At 36.0% G+C, this 18184-nt stretch overlaps 1 protein-coding gene across 2 annotated transcripts in view; it reads right to left on the bottom strand.

Annotated features, from left to right (window-relative positions):
* Positions 1 to 18184, bottom strand: part of EDIL3 (EGF-like repeats and discoidin I-like domains 3) — a 481624-nt gene that overhangs the window by 116054 nt on the left and 347386 nt on the right. For both annotated transcript variants that reach the window (XM_011996455.1, XM_011996456.1), the window contains 3 exons: positions 6600 to 6755; positions 4803 to 4947; positions 434 to 618 (listed from right to left, as the gene is read on the bottom strand). In XM_011996455.1, coding sequence (XP_011851845.1) covers positions 434 to 618; positions 4803 to 4947; positions 6600 to 6755 — 486 coding nt within the window. The remainder of the gene's footprint in view (positions 1 to 433; positions 619 to 4802; positions 4948 to 6599; positions 6756 to 18184) is intronic.

Genomic DNA, 18184 nt, shown 5'->3' with positions numbered 1-18184 from the left:
AACCACAAGTAAGGAGCTAATATGTCATGAGTCATGATTCTATGTGAACAGTTTGCAGGTCAGTGGCATGATTTCAATGCCCTGTGGATTCCTGCTGTCATGCTTTCAAAGCCAATATTAATACAAAGTATTAGAATGGATGAGAGTTAAGATGCAAATGCTCTCCTAATCAATCAGTTGACATACACATAGTGTGATCTGGTACAGTCTCCTGCATCAAGCTGACACTAGCATCTATAAACCAAGGCCAGCGTAAAAACAGCCCACAGACATGGCTTCATAAGGAATTTGTGTTTTACCAATTTAGTTAAGCCAAAGATGAAGGCACATTTAAATTAGCATGAAGGTTACGACTCTGACACTCACCTAATCAATAGGAAATCTTCTCAGAAAAAGGAATAGTGGGTAGTTAAACAGTTTTGGAAAATTTTACCTGTAACCACTGTGACTGGTCATTGTGGCCAGAGGTCCAGGCATTCACTTTGCCTTGCTTGTCCAGTCGAGCTTTCCTTGGTTCCCAAGTGAACATGTCCATGTTGAGGGTTCTGAAGACGCTGGAGGCAGTGATCTGATAGTCTTGTATATGTCCTGATTTCATACCCAGAGGCTCAGAACAACCTGAAAGAAAATGAGAAGGGCTCCATGAGAAAAATAATTTATCACCCTGGAACTTTTCTGCATTCATTTTGGATAGGCAAGAGAAGATTAAACATAATACTATTCATTCCTTCAAAGAGAAAGCATCTAAATCCAAAAAAAAGCTAGTCAATTCAAGCTATTTTGTCTGAATATATTTTGGAAAAATTGAAAACAGGACAATTTAAATTACTCTTCTGAGATAGATGATTTTGCAAAATGAAAACAATGCTGAAATGCTCTCTCCTGCCTCATTACTGGAGGCCTCCTGACTGCTACCTAGTTTTCAACAGTTTCATTTTGTCTTTAAAAATGGGACATTTTCTCACAAAGTATATTTGTTTTTCTTTTATTTGTTTTCATATTACTGCAAATGAAAATTCCCTCAGTACAAAGTCATTTTCACAAGCTGCTCCACTGTTGTATTCTAAACTGGACAGCATTTTGTTTTTCAAGAAATATGTTAATCTTTATCACTGATTCTTACAGCACCAACATCATTTATTCTGTAAGACAGGAATCTAGTATTTACTGAGGGTATGCCATATGCCAGGCATTGTGCAAGCATAATTTAAACTGATAATAGAAGATAATAAGACAATTCTAGCTAAAACCACCACTGAACAAACCTTTTAATACATTATTTTATTTCAATCATATTCAATAACCTATAAAGTTTAGGTATTTTTGTAAGATTCTCAAATCTACAGCATATATTTTTGAGTTTAATATGGTAAAAATTTTGGCCTGCCTGTCCTTGAAAAATTATATGTATGCACATATACTTGTGTGTGTATACATATACACACAATTTCCCAATCTTGGATTGCAACTGTGACAAAATGCTCTTTACAGTTTTTGTGATAGAGAGCATGATTCTATCATCATACAAGCCAGGGGCTGAGTCTTCTTTATGTGAAACTGTTAAATTGTGGTCAAGTAACTCACAAGGTAAGTTTGATCATCAAAGAAGCAAAGATGACAAGAGGACACTCCTCCAACCCGATACTTTCTCCTCACACTCTACTGTTTCCCATTTCCCAGCTGCGTGGCCTTGCCCTGTTATCTAACAACTTTCTACCTAAATTTTCTCATCTGTAAGATGGTGATAATAATAGAAACTATCTCAAGGAAGTGTTTCACGAAATTACTTAATAAACATAAAGTACTTAGAAACAGTGCTGGCACACAGCATTCAGTCAATGTTAGCTATTTGTATGATTTCTGTAAAACTCATCCCAACAGATGGCAATGGTAAGTCCCCAAATATCAGCATATCAACAAGTACTCAATAATATTTAATTATTGTGTACAGTTTCTAAAACTAGACCTTTTTTGGAGTCTAAACTGTAAAAGAGGTGCTTTAGAACTCTTCATTGATCAATAATTCTTAGCTATAACTAATTGCTTTCTGTCCTGGTCAATCTAAATTACTTCTTCCTTCTTGAGGCTCCCCATATTTCCCTTCACCTCCACCATCTAGGAAATGCATATCCTATGAAAACATGGAAAATATGACAAGGAGGGCTGTGTATCTTAACACGAGTGCATTTTGGTATAGGAGATATGTATCTGAAGCCTCATGTTAAAGATAGCTGTAATGCCTACCTGTATATTCTAGGTGAAAAAAAAAAAAAGTCATAACAATTCTCTAAGAGTCTAGAAAGTTCTAACAAGCTTAATGGCAAGCTGTTTATCTTCAGGAAGTTAGTTTCATAGTAACTTACATTGTCTGCATTGAAAAATTCTGACTTGTTCTTTTATCCCCATCTTTGCCTCTACCTGCATACCACCCCTCAAGCCTTTGAAAACTTTGCTTAGTTTCCAGGAGACACAAAGAAAGAGGAAAGGTAGTTGTTTCTTTCCTTTTGTAATATAACATAGTATTGAAGTACTGGATAGAAAAGGAATGCCTTTACTTTGACCATTTCTGCTTAGCCATAAAATTCACTTTATACCCATTTTGTTGTCTAGTATTTATCTCAGAATTGCCAAATTATTGGTTCATAGAATGAATGGATGAGTATTCCTCCTCTAATTAGGGTAATAATCTATTTTATTCCAAACATTTTAAGTCACACTTCTTTCAGAGAATTTAGGAGTTGATCTTCAAAAGTCTCTGGGAAGAGATTACGTGCTGATCTTCTAGGCAGGGTGAAAGATTTTAGTAACAATTTACTGAATACAGTAAGGCTTTACAGTGTTCCACTGGATTGTGGGGAGTAGTTTGGTACATTACATTAGTGTTTATTTCCAAGTGTTACAGCTAAGCTCTCTGCCAATGTGCCTCATGCTACATATTTTACTTCTTATCCATATGATTTCATGCATATAAATTAATTAACTCTTTCACCAGTGTGGCCAGCACTTGAACAAAATGAAGTATTAACAATGAAATTGGTATTTCTATAATGAAGTGCTCTAGTTTTTTAAAGCAACCATTGAGAGATATTACTCTCTGCATGCAAGTTCAAAATCAATTTGCTGTGCTGGGAGATGTGGTACTGCTTCTTTTTGAGAAAATAAAACCTGTAAAGTGTCAGGTGTAATGTCTTGTCAAACTTGGAAGTAAAATATATTCACATCTTAGGGGTGTAACCGTGCTATGTGTGAAAGACTGACCCTCATGAATCAAAAGACTGAAAAATTGTAGAAGGCGATGTTAAGCAACTAAAAACCATGTGGCTTGCAGCAGACCTCATCATATTGTGGCTTCCTCTTGATTGCTTTATGATAAATGGCTTAGGAATGACACTGGTCTGTGGTGATATAGTGACACGGAATACAAACACTGTACAGCAATAAGTCTGCTAAGATTTACTGAATCTTAATAACTGGAGTAAACAAACTGGATTAAATTACCAAAATAAGGAAAAGATCTCTGTTAGGAAAATTAATGGTACTAAAGTAAATGTTGATTGCTTCAAAAAATACACCAATATAGAATATGAAAATGTGATTCTTAAAATAGGTTCACTTGCCTGTACAAATTGCTTTAATTCTTAAAATGTAATGGGCTTATTAAAAATTGGCTATTTAACAGTAAATTTTATTTACTTGAAAATCATTCCTTTTTTAGGCAACACTAATAAATTTAGGAAGAGAAACAGATATAAAGTATGCGCTTTAACCTATAGGCAACCTCTTGAAATGAATAAAAAGCTCACAGTTGTCTCTTTGCAGGGACTTGTTCTCCTATTTTTAATTAAGTGGTATTGTTTTAGATTTGGTAAGTGTTTTTCCTCACTTCAAGGTTACACTAAAAAGTGGAGCACACATGCACTTTTAGTTTTCTTCACAGTTATTTGAACAAAATAATTTCAGGCCACTGCGGCAAAGATAGTTTGTAAATTGTGACGCCAGACATATAAGAACAACTACCAAAAATATAATAAGTGAAATGCCTAGATACAATTTTCTATTTCATTCAGAATCTAACTATATTGAAATGGGGCCACTGTAAGACCCACACATTAGGTCTTCATCTTTACATCTAACATTGATGTTCCTGGGGGACAAGAATTATTTAACTCCGAGTCCTTTGATAGGTTATCCTTGAGTTGGATAACCACTATTTGTACAATAAGCAGGTTGCTAGCTAAGAATGATCCAAGAATGAATTTATATTAGCAATCTTGGTATTGAAGTATTGTCCCCTTGGGAGGAATGATAAATTTACATGTTTCATAAAACCTAAAAAAAAGTTCTTATGGTAGACAGACAAAGATAAAGTTCTTATGGTAGATGGACAAAGATAAACTTACTCTTCTGTGTTATATAGCCTAACCTTAACTGCAATTTATGAGGTCGGGTAGATTCTAGTTCTTACTAAACTTTTGTCAGAAAACATAAATCAAAGTTATTATGCAAAACAATGAGACACATTTAAAAGTGACAAGTTTCCCATGAGAATTCCTTGTGCTTTCTTTGACCACCCAACAAAACACATTACTCTTTCTACATTAATTCTACCCTGTAGCATGTTTTAGAACTTGTTTACTCTACACATAAACACACACTGGTTTTCCCTGAACCATGTTGTAGACAGTTTGCCCCAGAAATACATTTCTGTGGGTGTTGAATTTGCAGGTTAGTAACAGGCTACATACAAATATGCTTTTTGTTTTCTTTAAAGAGAATACAGAAATAGTTAATTTGAGACTTACCCGACAGTTCACAGCCAAGAAGTTCCATTCGCAAAGTGCAATGTCTTCGACAAACTTGGGGATAGAGTCTTACATACTGAGCTTTTATGGGGGGTGTGAAAGAGTTAGCATATGGAGTATTGTTATCAATGTTTCCACGAAACACCTGTGTAAAAACAATACAGAGTTTAAAATCATTCATTGCAACAGCTTCTTTTCCTATTTTTACATATTGACCCTATCTACACCTTATCAAAAATAATTGTTCAAAGATCAGATTACATAATTTGGGAGCATGGAGCATTTGAGAAGTGCCTTGCCATGAGCACTGACTATAAAACCCACACATAAAATCCTAATTAAAGCCATAAACCACTGTGGCTCATGATTTGCTCTATATTCCACTGTGATGGTCCTGTCAATTTTAAGGCCAGTCTTTCAGAACCAGGGGAGTGCTCTTCTCTTTTTTTGAGAAATGGACACCTTAAATCCTTCAGTTTAATCTGGGACTGTCTGCCCATTTTGCTACTTAGTATTCGTACTTTTGCGGGTAGAATCCAGTCTTTGCTACTGCTTCCTGATCATCCAGTGTCTCTAATGCTACGATTAGATTTATGATGTTTTAAGGTTTGACTCATCAAGATTATATCTTCATCAGCCAGTCCCAAGTAATTGGATAATAGAATTCTTTATGAAAATTTCCAGCCAAAAACTATGTTTGCCTCTAAAATTCAACTACTATAATGTGTCATTGTAAATTCATTAAGGTTTATTTTTATTTTACCTTTCATGTAAACCTGATAATCCAAAAACCTTGTTTAAATTCATTTAAGAGGGTAATTTTAAAACTATTTTATATAATTTATTAGAGTCTAGTATAATGCTTGATTTTAAATGGGATGATCTCCAGTTCTGATATTTTTAAAATTAAAATTTTTGATGAAGAACTAACGAAAGAATTGGGAATATCATAAGAAAAGAAAAGGAGGTATTGAATATTATATCCAATACCTCTAAAATATTTTATTTTGCTAAGTAACAAATCTTTCTTCCAATATGAAGCATATAAAGATATATATCTCTTCTATCATTTAGTGCTTTTCTTGCTTTTAAGATAATAGTTTTCATTAATATAATAGTTATTTCATTAAGAAGTGCGGAAATCGGCTGGGGGCGGTGGCTCACTCCTGTAATCCCAGAACTTTGGGAGGACAAGGCAGGAGGATCACGAGGTCAGGAGATTGAGACCATCCTGGCTAACACAGTGAAATCCCATCTCTACTAAAAATACAAAAAGTTAGCCGGGCGTGGTGGCGGGCGTGGTGGCGGGCGCCTGTAGTCCCAGCTATTTGGGAGGCTGAGGCAGGAGAGTAGGGTGAACCCAGGAGGCGGAGTTTGCAGTGAGCCGAGATCGTGCCACTACACTCCAGCCTGGGCGATAGAGTGAGACTCCGTCTCAAAACACAAAACAAAACAAACAAACTAAAAAGTGCGTTAATCACGAAAGCAATAAAAATGAAATAAAAATGTATCATTCAAATAAAGCTTAATTGTCATACAAAAGACTATGTCCATCTGTGTCAAAGTATTTGTAGCACCACCAATTAAAATGTGTGAAAATCTTAAATGTCAGCCATGTTAAATTTATAAATTGGAGACATTACTACTTCCTTCACCACACTAGCCCAATTAAAAACAAGATGCATTGGTAATTTATTTTAATCAACATAAGTCTTCTCCTGAAGACCTTGTCATTTGATAGTCAATGATTATCAATGACATTTTACTTTTAAATTAAATAGGTTAAATTACTCTTACCATGTCTTCATTGGTGCCTTTCACTTTGTACATTGCCCAAGTCTTTCCATCATTACTGTAGGCAATTTTGTAGGATTTTATATACTCTGGGCTTCCAATCCTCTTGGCTCCTTGGGTAATCACACCAGTAACTCTCATTTTCCTTTGCAAATTTATCTGAAAAGACAAGCATAATCAACAATAACCTTATTGCTTTCAGGATAACAATACTGAAAATACGAATTTTAGAAATGGAACGTTAATGCAGATAAACAATAATATAAAAACTAATAATTTTCATATAGTTTTTACAGATAAATGTTTACAATAGGCATATATTAAGTTTAGCTTCAAAATTCCTTTCTATAATGGAATACTATTTTTAAGTAAACAAGTATTTGTGAACAGGCTTTGAAAAGGGCAATATGCCCCAAAAACGTAAGTATAGAAAGCATCTGGTTTCTCACGACATGCAGATGTAACTTAATAAACTGAAAAATGGTAATATTCTCTTGTCAAAGTAATCTGTGTCATTAGTATAAAACTCTATTGTCAACACAACTGTTAATGTGTATAAACTGATTAAAGCAACAGTTCGTTTCAGGAGTAACATACATCAAATAAAATTGTTAATATTCTTCTCATATTTAATAGAGATATCTTTTTGACACTTAATATTTAATAACAATTAAATGCTACAATGTAGAAAAGTGCCTTATTCATATCTGGTAAACATTAAAATTTCATATATGGTAAACATTAAAATTAAAATGCCTTTATGATGTCTATAAAATCTTTTAAATATTGTTGATAAATTGCTATAAATCACCGTCTCCAAAAATATAAACCAGAAAAAAATTAAATATGTCATACCATAATATTAAGTTAATGACTCAGATATTATTTCCCAAAGAAAACCAGAAAATCTTCAGATTCATGTAAGTGATTAGAGTTTTCCACTGTAGGATGAGGCTTTGAGAGTTAGCATTTGAAATGGTCCAGGGTGTGCATGATGAAAACAGCCACTCTATCACCATTGTTTCTGAGTCTCCCAAAGTCTCATCTTCCCCATTGAAACCCCATAAAATCGTTCCCTTAACTATTTCCCACAAGGTGATTCTCAGTCTTATTCATATATAAAGAAAATCTGGAGTTTTGATGAGTATAATTTTTGTGTAAAAATTCTGGGCCGATGTTCCCTTTTTTCCTTGGACAATGCTAAGTGGATGGACTCAGACATCCAAGTTTGGTTTTCTCATTTCGATGTTCAGACATCACACAACTATAATCATAATACATTTTAAGTCCCATTCCTCTTTGGAGGTTCAAAAAGACAGTATCCCTCATGAATGTAAATTTTGCTTACTACTCTTAATATTTATCTACATTTATCTCCATTAGTCCTTTAAAGATTGATTTTGGAGTTTTAACTGTGCAACTTGAAACAGGGAATGTTTGAAAGACAGTTTATTTCAGTACGTTAGGTCAATTAGCACACTGCTATGAAAAAGTCATATTCTTTCATTATCTTATGCATGACATTTTCTTTTTTTTTTAAATCTGAGACTCTTTGCAGTTTAAATATTCCCAATACATACAACATACACAGTGGACACTTTGAATCATGTTTTCTCCCATTTTGGAAGCCAAGTTTCACATTTGATGTTGCTGAACATTCCTTTTTCAATTATCTTTTATCTCATTTCAATTATCTTGTTTATACCTGTTGTAGGCAGCCAAATTATCTTTGCTAGAGTTTTGGCTCATAAGCTATAGAAACTAATTTGCTAAAGCTTTAATTGTAGATGCATAATGGGATCAAAAAATAAAAACCTGAATTTGTATTTTTCTCTAAATCATTAAAAATCATGTAAAAATTCTATTTGTTCTAATATTTAGAAGCTCTGCATATGTATTTTAGGAAGATGGAATTGCAGTTAGTTAAGCATCACCCAGTTTGGGTTGTGTCTAACTTTTAGTAGATATTTGTAATTAAATTTTGGCACTGCTTCCATTAAACACAAAATTAAAATAAAAAAATTTATAAGAATACAGGCTCAGGCTCACTAAGTTTTAGTAATTACAGGTTTTAAACTTTTGACTTTTCATGTATCTAGCACTATTAAGCTTGGAAAATAATTCAGTATAAGGAAGATAAGTTATCACCATCATAGTCATACTCAAATTTAATACCAGTGAACCATGTTGCTATAGGAAATAAACTAAATAAGCCTTGGAAGAAATATATAGTATGATTTTAGAAACACTTCCACTTACAAATATCCACAAGTAATTCCTTTCCATCCCATTCCAACATTATTTTGTGATATCTCTGTAAAATAACAATGGCTAAAAGGTGATCTTAATTTTATTCTCCCTGTATGAACTATCCCACATACTATGTAAAAGGTCTACTGAGGATTGCATCAGAAATGTCTAAATTATTATCTATGAGCTTGGTGGATGCCTGAAAAGAAAATAAACTGTTTTCATTTATGTATCTGATTTCAGAGAAATTGCTGTTCCACTGGGTGGTAGGAACACTGTGTATCCTTAAAAAGCAGAAGTGCATTCTAAGGTATTTTGAGCAAACAGTGGCCTCCTACATTAATATAAATAGAAAGAATGATAATCTGAATCTAGAATGCTTAGAACATATGCTAAGGGTATGCAGAAGGGAGGAGCGGAGTGATGGGGGTTTCAGTCTTGTTTTCGTCACTTCTGACCTATATAATCTTGAACAATTTGTCTAAGCTTTTTGAAATTTAACTTCCTCCCTGTAAAGGAGGTTTTAATAAAATACGTGAAGATTATATGATATGTGCATGTAAAACATTAACAACATCTGCCACCTAGAAAGCACTTACAACATTTTTTTGTTTTTTTTGTTTTTTTTGTTTTTACATGAAAAGGAGCAAAAAAGCATTTCCTTTACCTCTTCTGCCTTTAACCACTCAATGCCAGAAAATTTGGATTTTGAGAAGTGTATTTATAAAAGCAGATAATCGTAATGATATGGGGTGGGGAAAGGGAAGTGCTGGGAGGAGAAGGGCAGGGACCCTGGCGAAGGTTCCACCCTCGGGCCTGTGCCCATGGATCTAGGTGAGGACAAACACTCCTGTTTTCATGTCCAAATGCTGCATTTTCCAAGAGCACCTGGCCCACCATGCTCGCATCCTGTGCCTGTAAAAGCCCCCAGACCCTAGTGGGCACACAGGCAAGCAGCTGGGCATTGAGAGGAACAGACTGGCAGAAGAGCACACAGGTGGCTGGATGTGGAGAGGAGCAGAGGAACAGAAAAGCACCACCGACAGGCACCAGCAGACGCCAGCAGGCCATCGACGGGTGGAACGATGTGGATACCAAGGGGAATTTGGCCAGGGCAGTTGGAGGAGGGTCCTGCCGCTGAGCCACCAAACTCCAGGGGAAGACCACCTTCCCACTCCATACCCCTCCTGGCTCCCCATCCACCTCACTGAGAGCTGCTTCCACCACTCAATAAAACCTTGCACTCATTCTCCAAGCCAACATGTGATCTGATTTTTCTGGTACACCAAGGCAAGAACCCCAGGATAGAGAAAGCCCTCTGTCCTTGTGATAAGGCAGAATGTCTAATTGAGCTGATTAACATAAGCTGCCTACAGATGGCAAAACTAAAAGAATACACTGTAACATGCACAGTGGGGCTTCAGGAACTGTAAACGTTCACCCCTAGAAGCTGCTGTGGGGTCAGAGCCCATGCTCCCAACGACCTGCCCATCTGTCGCCTCCCCCTAGGGGTTTTGCACACTGAGATAGTGAAGAAGTGAGCTATATCGTATCATAAACCCTGGAAGGGGGAAAAGGGAACTTTTCCTGTTTCAATAACAACCATATAAAGATAATTTTGCAAACAACTTCCAAAGCTATATACTAATAAGACATTTAGGGCTGGCTACTATGGTTAGGGGTGTGTGTGTGTGTGTGTGTGTGTGTGTGTGTGTGTGTGTGTGTTTCATCATGAGCCTTACCGTGGCGGGCAGGATTAATGGGTTCTTGACAAGACAGCAACTAGCATGGGTTACTGGCCCTCTCTACTGAACCCAGCACTTAAGATGCCCTGGGACAGAACATTGCTGAGCAGGCTTTGAAATTTATCATACTTGAACACAGAAACTATGGTAAAGCCTTAGTGTAAGTGGAAATTTGAGATCCCAGTGTATGTTTGTGTGTCTGGGGTTTATCGAGGGTAACTCCAAGGGCTCATAAAGGTTATCAGGCTTGGGAAGAACTTTCTAGATGTTCTATTTCTCTTTCTCATTCTCAATTTACTTGTTGAGATCTTTCTGATCTACCCAGTTCCAACCCACTACCAGTAAGAAGCAGTGGAAAAATGTGGGCCAGGCTTGGAGGGGAGTCTGTAGGCACTAACAGGCCTGAGTGTTGTACCCTCTGCCCTCCACATCCCAGTTTATGGACTAAGGAGGTAAATCAGAGTGATGAGGTCCTGGTGAGAGCAGTGTCTGAGGCAGATGAAGTCTTTTGCCGGAAAGGGGACTGTAGAGTCAGTACAGACTATAACTCTGTTATGAGGTATCCTCTCTACATCAACTCAATCCACTAGCAGTAGCTCAAGCTGGGACATGAATTTTACCCTTCCTTCTAGATACATCACTAGCTGAAGTATTAATAACAAATTCTCTAGGGAATGTAAGCACCATGATCAAAAGGAAAAAAACAACAGAACTAATACTAGAATAAAAAGTAGTCTAAGAGAGAACAGATTCAGACTTTAAAATTCAAAAGAAATCCCTGAAAAGACAAAGAAGATTTTCTGAAACATAAGAAAGGAACAAGCATATAAATAAGAACCAATTGGTGATACTGGATAATTCAATATAAAAAGATAATTGTCTAAATAACATTTCCAATGGAGTGGTTTCAATAGCAAAGAAGCAAAGAGACAGAGCTGAAGAATAAACTAGTAAGCAGCAAGCCAGGGTTATAAAACCCTTTCCAGAAGGGAAGAGGATGGATTGCTGACATTTCTCATATTGGGAGATGATGCAACTAACAATTTACTTTGAAAATTCTAGAAAAGCAAGAAATAATATAAACTAATTTAAAAGTTCTGCAAGTTTGCTTAATATAAGATCAACATACAACTATTCTACACCAGCAATTATCAACTGAAAATATAACCAAAATAGTGTGATACTGGCACACATGGAGATATGTGAATAGAACAGAATAGAAAACCAATAGATTCCAATATGCAGGAAACTTTTGTATATGAAATAAATAATATTTAAATGAGAGGAATAAAAGGCAGAGTATTAAATAATTGGGTTGGGACAATTTGACAGATTTCTCAAATAAATTTAGATTATTGTCTATCATCCTATCCCAGAATAAGTTCCACAAAATAATCAGAGGAAAACACAGAATTAAAAATAATCTCAGATATGGAAATGGGTTTCTACTCATGACACTGGATTTAAAAATGTTATTAATCAAAGTAAAAACTTCTGCAAGATTAAAAGCAAAATAAAGTCAAAATACAAATGACAAATGGGGATTAAACTTTTACAAATTGTATCATAGCAAATGACTGATCAGTCAAAGATACTATATTATATATAGATAGATAAAATACAACTAACCCAATAGAAATGAGCAAAGGATTTGATTAGTAGCCATTAAAATGAATGCATATGGATTTTAAACATATGAAAAGATACTCCTATTCATAAAAAAGTAAATTAAATCTACACCAAGTAATCATAATTCACCTATCAAAAACAAAAATCAAAATGTTGGACTACACAATATTAGTAATAATATATAGAACTAGGCATATTTATACCTATGAGACTATAAATGACATCGTTTTCATGTGATAGTGTAACGACATTGTATTTATGAAAGACAATTTGGTTATATGAAACAATGACAACCACATACCCTCTTTAACTCAGCAATTCTATTTTAAAAATGTATCCTACAAATACGAGTAAACTGATGTTGGCAAAAAGTTATTCCTTACAGCACTGCATATAATAAAACACAATTTCAAACAATTTAAAGTATCTATCAATAGGCATCTAAGTAATTTTATTATGAAAAAGTACAGAAAAGAAGATGCTATTTACTTGTAAAACGTAAGAACAAGAATGAAGGAGGAAAGGAGAAAGGAAGAGGGGGTGAGAAAAGAATGGAGGGATGGTGGAGGGAGAGAGAGAGATCTTAGCATAACGCTGCGGAAAGAGTAGTAAGACTTCAGCAACAGGACCGTGTATTGCATACTCCCCCAAAATTTTAAAAAGTGAACATTTTTATCACAAGAACATCACAGGTAAAGTTCACAGGAAGATGACAATCTGGGGGAAGATATCTGCAATGTCTAGATTTGACAGGGGCTGCTTCTTTCTTCTTTCTTCTTCCTTCCTCTTCCTTCCTTCTTCCTTCTTTCTTCCTTCCCTCCTCCTCCTCCTCCTTCTTCTTCCTCCTCCTCCCTCAGCCTCCCTCCTCCTTCCTCCTCCTTCTTCTTGTTTCTTCTTTCTTCTTCTTCTTCTTATTTTGAGACGGAGTCTTGCTATGTCACCCAGGCTGGAGTGCAATGGTACGATCTTGGCTCACTGAAACCTCTGCCTCCCGGGTTCAAGCGATTCTCCTGCCTCAGCCTCTCGAGTAGCTGGGATTACACGTGTGCACCACCACTCCAGGCTAATTTTGTATTTTTAGTAGAGACGGAGTTTCTCCATGTTGGCCAGGCTGATCTTAAACTCTCAACCTCAGGTGATCTGCCAGCCTCGGCCTCCCAGAGTGCTGGGATTACAGGTGTGAGCCACTGCGCCGGCCCACAGGGACTTATTACTAAGTACACTAGTTCTCAAACATTTGGTCTCAGTACTTTTTTAAACTTTATAAAAACTATTAAAAGCCCCAAAGAACAAACACGGGCACAAGTGTGCACGCACACACATACACACACACAGACACACACTCACATGCCATGGTGGGTTATATATATACGTAAATATTTATCATATTAGAAATTAACACTGACAAATTAAAAATATATTAATTCACCTAAAATGACAATAATGAACACAAGTTAAATATTACCATAAACATTACATTTTTGTGAAAATAACGATATTGTTCAAAAACAAACAAAAATTTACTGAGAAGAAAGAGCTATTTTATATTTTATCAAATCTCTTTGAAATCTAGCTTAAGAGAAGACAGGTTCTCATATTTGTTTCTATATTCAATCTATTGCAGTATGTTGTTTTGGTTGCAGTATAGGAAGAAAAACTAGCTTCACACAAATATCCAGCCAGAAAAGAAGAGATGACTTAGCAACTTTTCCATATAACTGTGGATATTCTTTGATACCATACCAAAACTTGAAAAGTTGCTTTTTAAATTTTAACGAAAGTAGTTTGTTAAATTTTAGTTGCTCTGTGAAATCTGAAATCTACCAATGAAGTTTTCATATTCCTTGTGTTAAAATCCATTGGTCTATTTTGCACTTTGAATGGATTTTTCACCCATGCATGGTTTTGTAATATTGTACATTGGTCATTTGCAACATACTGGCTCACTGAGCTATGTAGATTTTCTAAATGATGACACATTTCACTATATAATACAAAAAACTTGCACTGATTCATATCACTACCAATTTCATCAGAACAGTTTTTAATTATTGGAAGGTATGAAACTCACATTGACAGTTACAAGTTTTCCAAAATTTTAAATTTCACTTGAAATTTCCAATTTTATAACTAGCAACAAAGACTGTCAGCTGTTTTCATTGATGTGGCAGGACTGCTTTATTCATTTTCAAGAAAATATCTGCCTGATATCCAGGTATGAATAACTATAGTTGGTCTGTCAGTTGTTCTTTGAAGTAAACATGATACAAAAACGTAGGGGAAGGGAGTTGTTTATCTTGAAACTCGAACAATCTTGCATAGGCTTTTCCTGTAGACAATGGTCACATTTCAGTGCTCACCAAAAGTGCTTTATGCATAACCCCCTTTTCATCACACAGAATATTATACACTTAACAAGGATTGACATTTAATAAATTAATAAAATTAGTTATCATTACTGCTTCATCAAGGATGTTCTTAAATGAATTGGATACTCTCTTTTTTCACTCCTGTGTGTGTAAAATAAAGATAAATACAATGATGACTAGTGTAGTCTGCCGCTATTGTCATTACTTCTGCCAAGGCACTAACAATTTTACTCACCACTGTGTGTGGCATCAGTACAAATGTCAACAGAGTAAAAATGGCAAAGATCAATTTATAAATATTATGAAAGTTGTGTTGATTTGTGAATCTCCTGAATGAGTCTTTGGGATCCTCTGCTTCTTCAAGGAATATGTGAACTACATTTTCAGATGAGAATAACTGATCTAAAATATACAAGGGTATATGAGTCCATTTTCATACTGCTATGAAGAAATACCTGAGACTGAGTAATTATAAAGAAAAAGAGGTTTAATGGACTCACAGTTCCACATGGCTGGGGAGGGCTCACATGGCAGAAGGAGGAGGGGCAAAGTCATATCTTACATGGTAGCAGGCAAGAGAATGTATGCAGGGGTCTGCCCTTTATAAAACCATCAGATCTCATAACAGCTATCCACTGTCATGAGAATGAATAGCATGGGAAACCTGTCCTCATGATTCAATTAACTCCCATGGGGACCCTCCCTTGACATATGGGGATTATGGGAGCTACAATTCAAGATGAGATTTGGGTGGGGACCTAGCCAAACCATATCAAAGGTTTTTTCTTCTTTTCTCTTTTCTTCTTTCTTCCTCTTCCTCCCCCTCCTCCTCCTCTTTCTTTTCTCTTCCTCTTCTTCTTTTCTTCTTTTTTTCTTCTTTTTTTTTTTTTTTTTTTTATCACATAGACACACATTTACACAATGCAAAGAGATGAGGAAATCAATAGAAAATGGAGCAAATGATATTAAAGATAATTCAGAGCAAACCTTCACTATTAAAGAAATCCAATTTTGTTTAAAAAAAAGATATAACAATTTACAGCCAACAGCATGGCAAAACAAAAATATCAAATAATATCAAGTATCAGTGAAGTATTCTGATGCTGATGATGGGAATGTAAACTAGCATAGTCATTTCTATCTGTTAGTTGTTAGTAAAATTAAGCAACCCTATTTCTGTGTATTTTTCCCTGAAAAACATTTGCATAAGTGCTCAAGAAGAAATCCATATACATATCTATTGTAATAACTTTTATGTTAGCAAAGGAGAGCAGCTTAGGTGAGTATTCCAAGAGGAATTGAATATTAAAATATAAAATGTACCTGTGTGTATGTGTGTGTGTGAGCACTCACACAAAAAATACACTTTCTAAGAATCAGAAATGATGAACTGGACTTTTATATGGCTATCTAAAAAACACAAGAATATGTGAAAAAGAAACAAGATAATTAAATGCACACAGTACCATGTAGGTAAATTTAAAAACACACCTTATGATATAACATCATGTGCCCCCCAATAATGGACTTCAAATCAACACAAAGAAGGTAGAATGAAAGGTTACACATCAGCTGCTGGCTTGGGCTCACATAGCGGAAGAGGAATAGGAAGGTGGGAAGAGAGTAACAATTTAATATTAAATGGGAAGATACCTTACACAGACTGATGATAATAATGTGCCTTGAAATAGGGAGGTGTAGTCTTACATCAGTGCTGGCAGGTGAGATCTGAAGTGGGGGAAAATCATTGATTTCTCCTTCTCTATTCTCAAGGAAAATGACTTAAATATGGCCATATTATGCAATAGTACAGTTACCTACAAAAGGGATAGGAATGTTGAATACAGAGGTACTAAATCTCTTGGAATTTCTTCAGTGACAGAAACCTCTTTTGTTCTAATGTGATGAGGTGTGACAGGCTCTTGAATAGCCTCGGGATGAGAGTGGTTGCCAAGAGAACCAATCATGTGATTGGAGGGTTGGAACTTCAGCCCCACTCCAATGTCCTCTAGGAAGAGGAGAGGGACTGAAGTTTGAGTTCACCATTACTGGCCAATGATTTCATCAATCAGGCCTAAATAATGAAACTTCTATAAAACCTCCAAAGAACAGGTTTCAGACAGCTTTTGGGTTGCTGAATACCCAGAGGATCCTGGAGGGTGTCACATCAGAGAGGGCAAGGAAGTTCCTCATCTCTTCCCCCATATCTCACCCTATGCTTCTCATCTGCTTGTTCATCTGTATCCTTTGTAATATCCTTTATAATAAACAAGTAAATGTGTTTCCCTGAGTTCTGTGAGGCATCCTGGCAAATTATTTGAACCCAGGGAGGGGAGGGTGTAGTGGGAACCCCAATTCAGATGCAATTAGCATTTGAAGTCTTATAGAACTGTCTTGAGGAAGTCTTGAGGGACTCAGTCTTTAACCTGTGGAGTGTACAGTAACTGGGGTAGTGTAAGAGTTTGCAGTAACTGTGGAATACCCAGTCAGTGTCCACTGAATAACTGGTTGTTGGTGGGGAGAATCACTTTTTTGTGACCACAAGTAAAGTGTTAAGTGAAACAGTAGGAAAAAATTTTTTTTTTCTATCTTATACAAGTATGTTTTCAACTGGTCACAGTGAAAACAATTCTCCTACAAGGGCTTTTCCTTGGGAGCTGGCAATACAAATGTGTCTCAGGCAAAAAGAACAGGTAACCATCTGTTTTGGGTGATAGACCTCCAATGATTTGGATGGCAAGTATGTCACTTAAGGGATAAAAAAAGAAAGAGACAAGCATGATCACCGAAAGTTTTCAGCTAAAAAGCACAGTTAAATAGTTACAGGGGTTTGCAACTCCCCTGTTTTTTTACATTATCTTATTAATATATTTTATCAAATGCATCATTAACACATTCGGTGAAGGCTTGGGTGGTGAGAAGCATCATGAACACACCTAAGGAGGAAGGCTTTGGAGGTGTTTAAGGATAAAAAGAGTAACTCTGGCTCACACCTGAAATCCCAGCAGTTTTGGAGGCCGAGGCGGGCAGATCACGAGGTCAGGAGATCGAGACCATCCTGGCTAACACGGTGTAATCTTGTCTCTACTAAAAATACAGAAAAAAAGTAACTGGGCATGGTGGCGGGTGCCTGTAATCCCAGCTACTCGGGACGCTGAAGCAGGAGAATAGTATGAACCTGGAAGGTGGAGCTTGTAGTGAGCCAAGATCATGCCACTGCACTCCAGCCTGGGCGACACAGCGAGACTCCGTCTCAAAAAAAAAAAAAAAGAGTAACTCAAATATAACTAGTCCTAGTGGCTACAATAGAATCTCTCTCTTAAACCACCTCCATATTAGCAACAACCTGAGCACTGACACTCTTCACTGCCACTGTGAAACATAATTGCTGCTCTACACATCTGGCACTTTGGGCTGTTCTCTGCTAAGCCAACTCTCTTCTGTTCTTGCAGATGAATTGCACACTCATCAAGGGTCACTTGTGTTTGTTCCCCAATCTGTTTTCTTTTCAAGTTGTGATTTTTATTCTACTTATGTAATTTAATTAAACATAATTGATAAAATGTGACTGGAAAAGAAAAGTTTTTTTTTTTTT

Source organism: Mandrillus leucophaeus, unplaced genomic scaffold (assembly GCF_000951045.1).
Source record: "Mandrillus leucophaeus isolate KB7577 unplaced genomic scaffold, Mleu.le_1.0 Scaffold515, whole genome shotgun sequence".
Taxonomy (NCBI): domain Eukaryota; kingdom Metazoa; phylum Chordata; class Mammalia; order Primates; family Cercopithecidae; genus Mandrillus; species Mandrillus leucophaeus.
The sequence above is the reverse complement of the archived record's forward strand: the minus strand, read 5'-3'. Positions and strand labels throughout refer to the sequence as shown.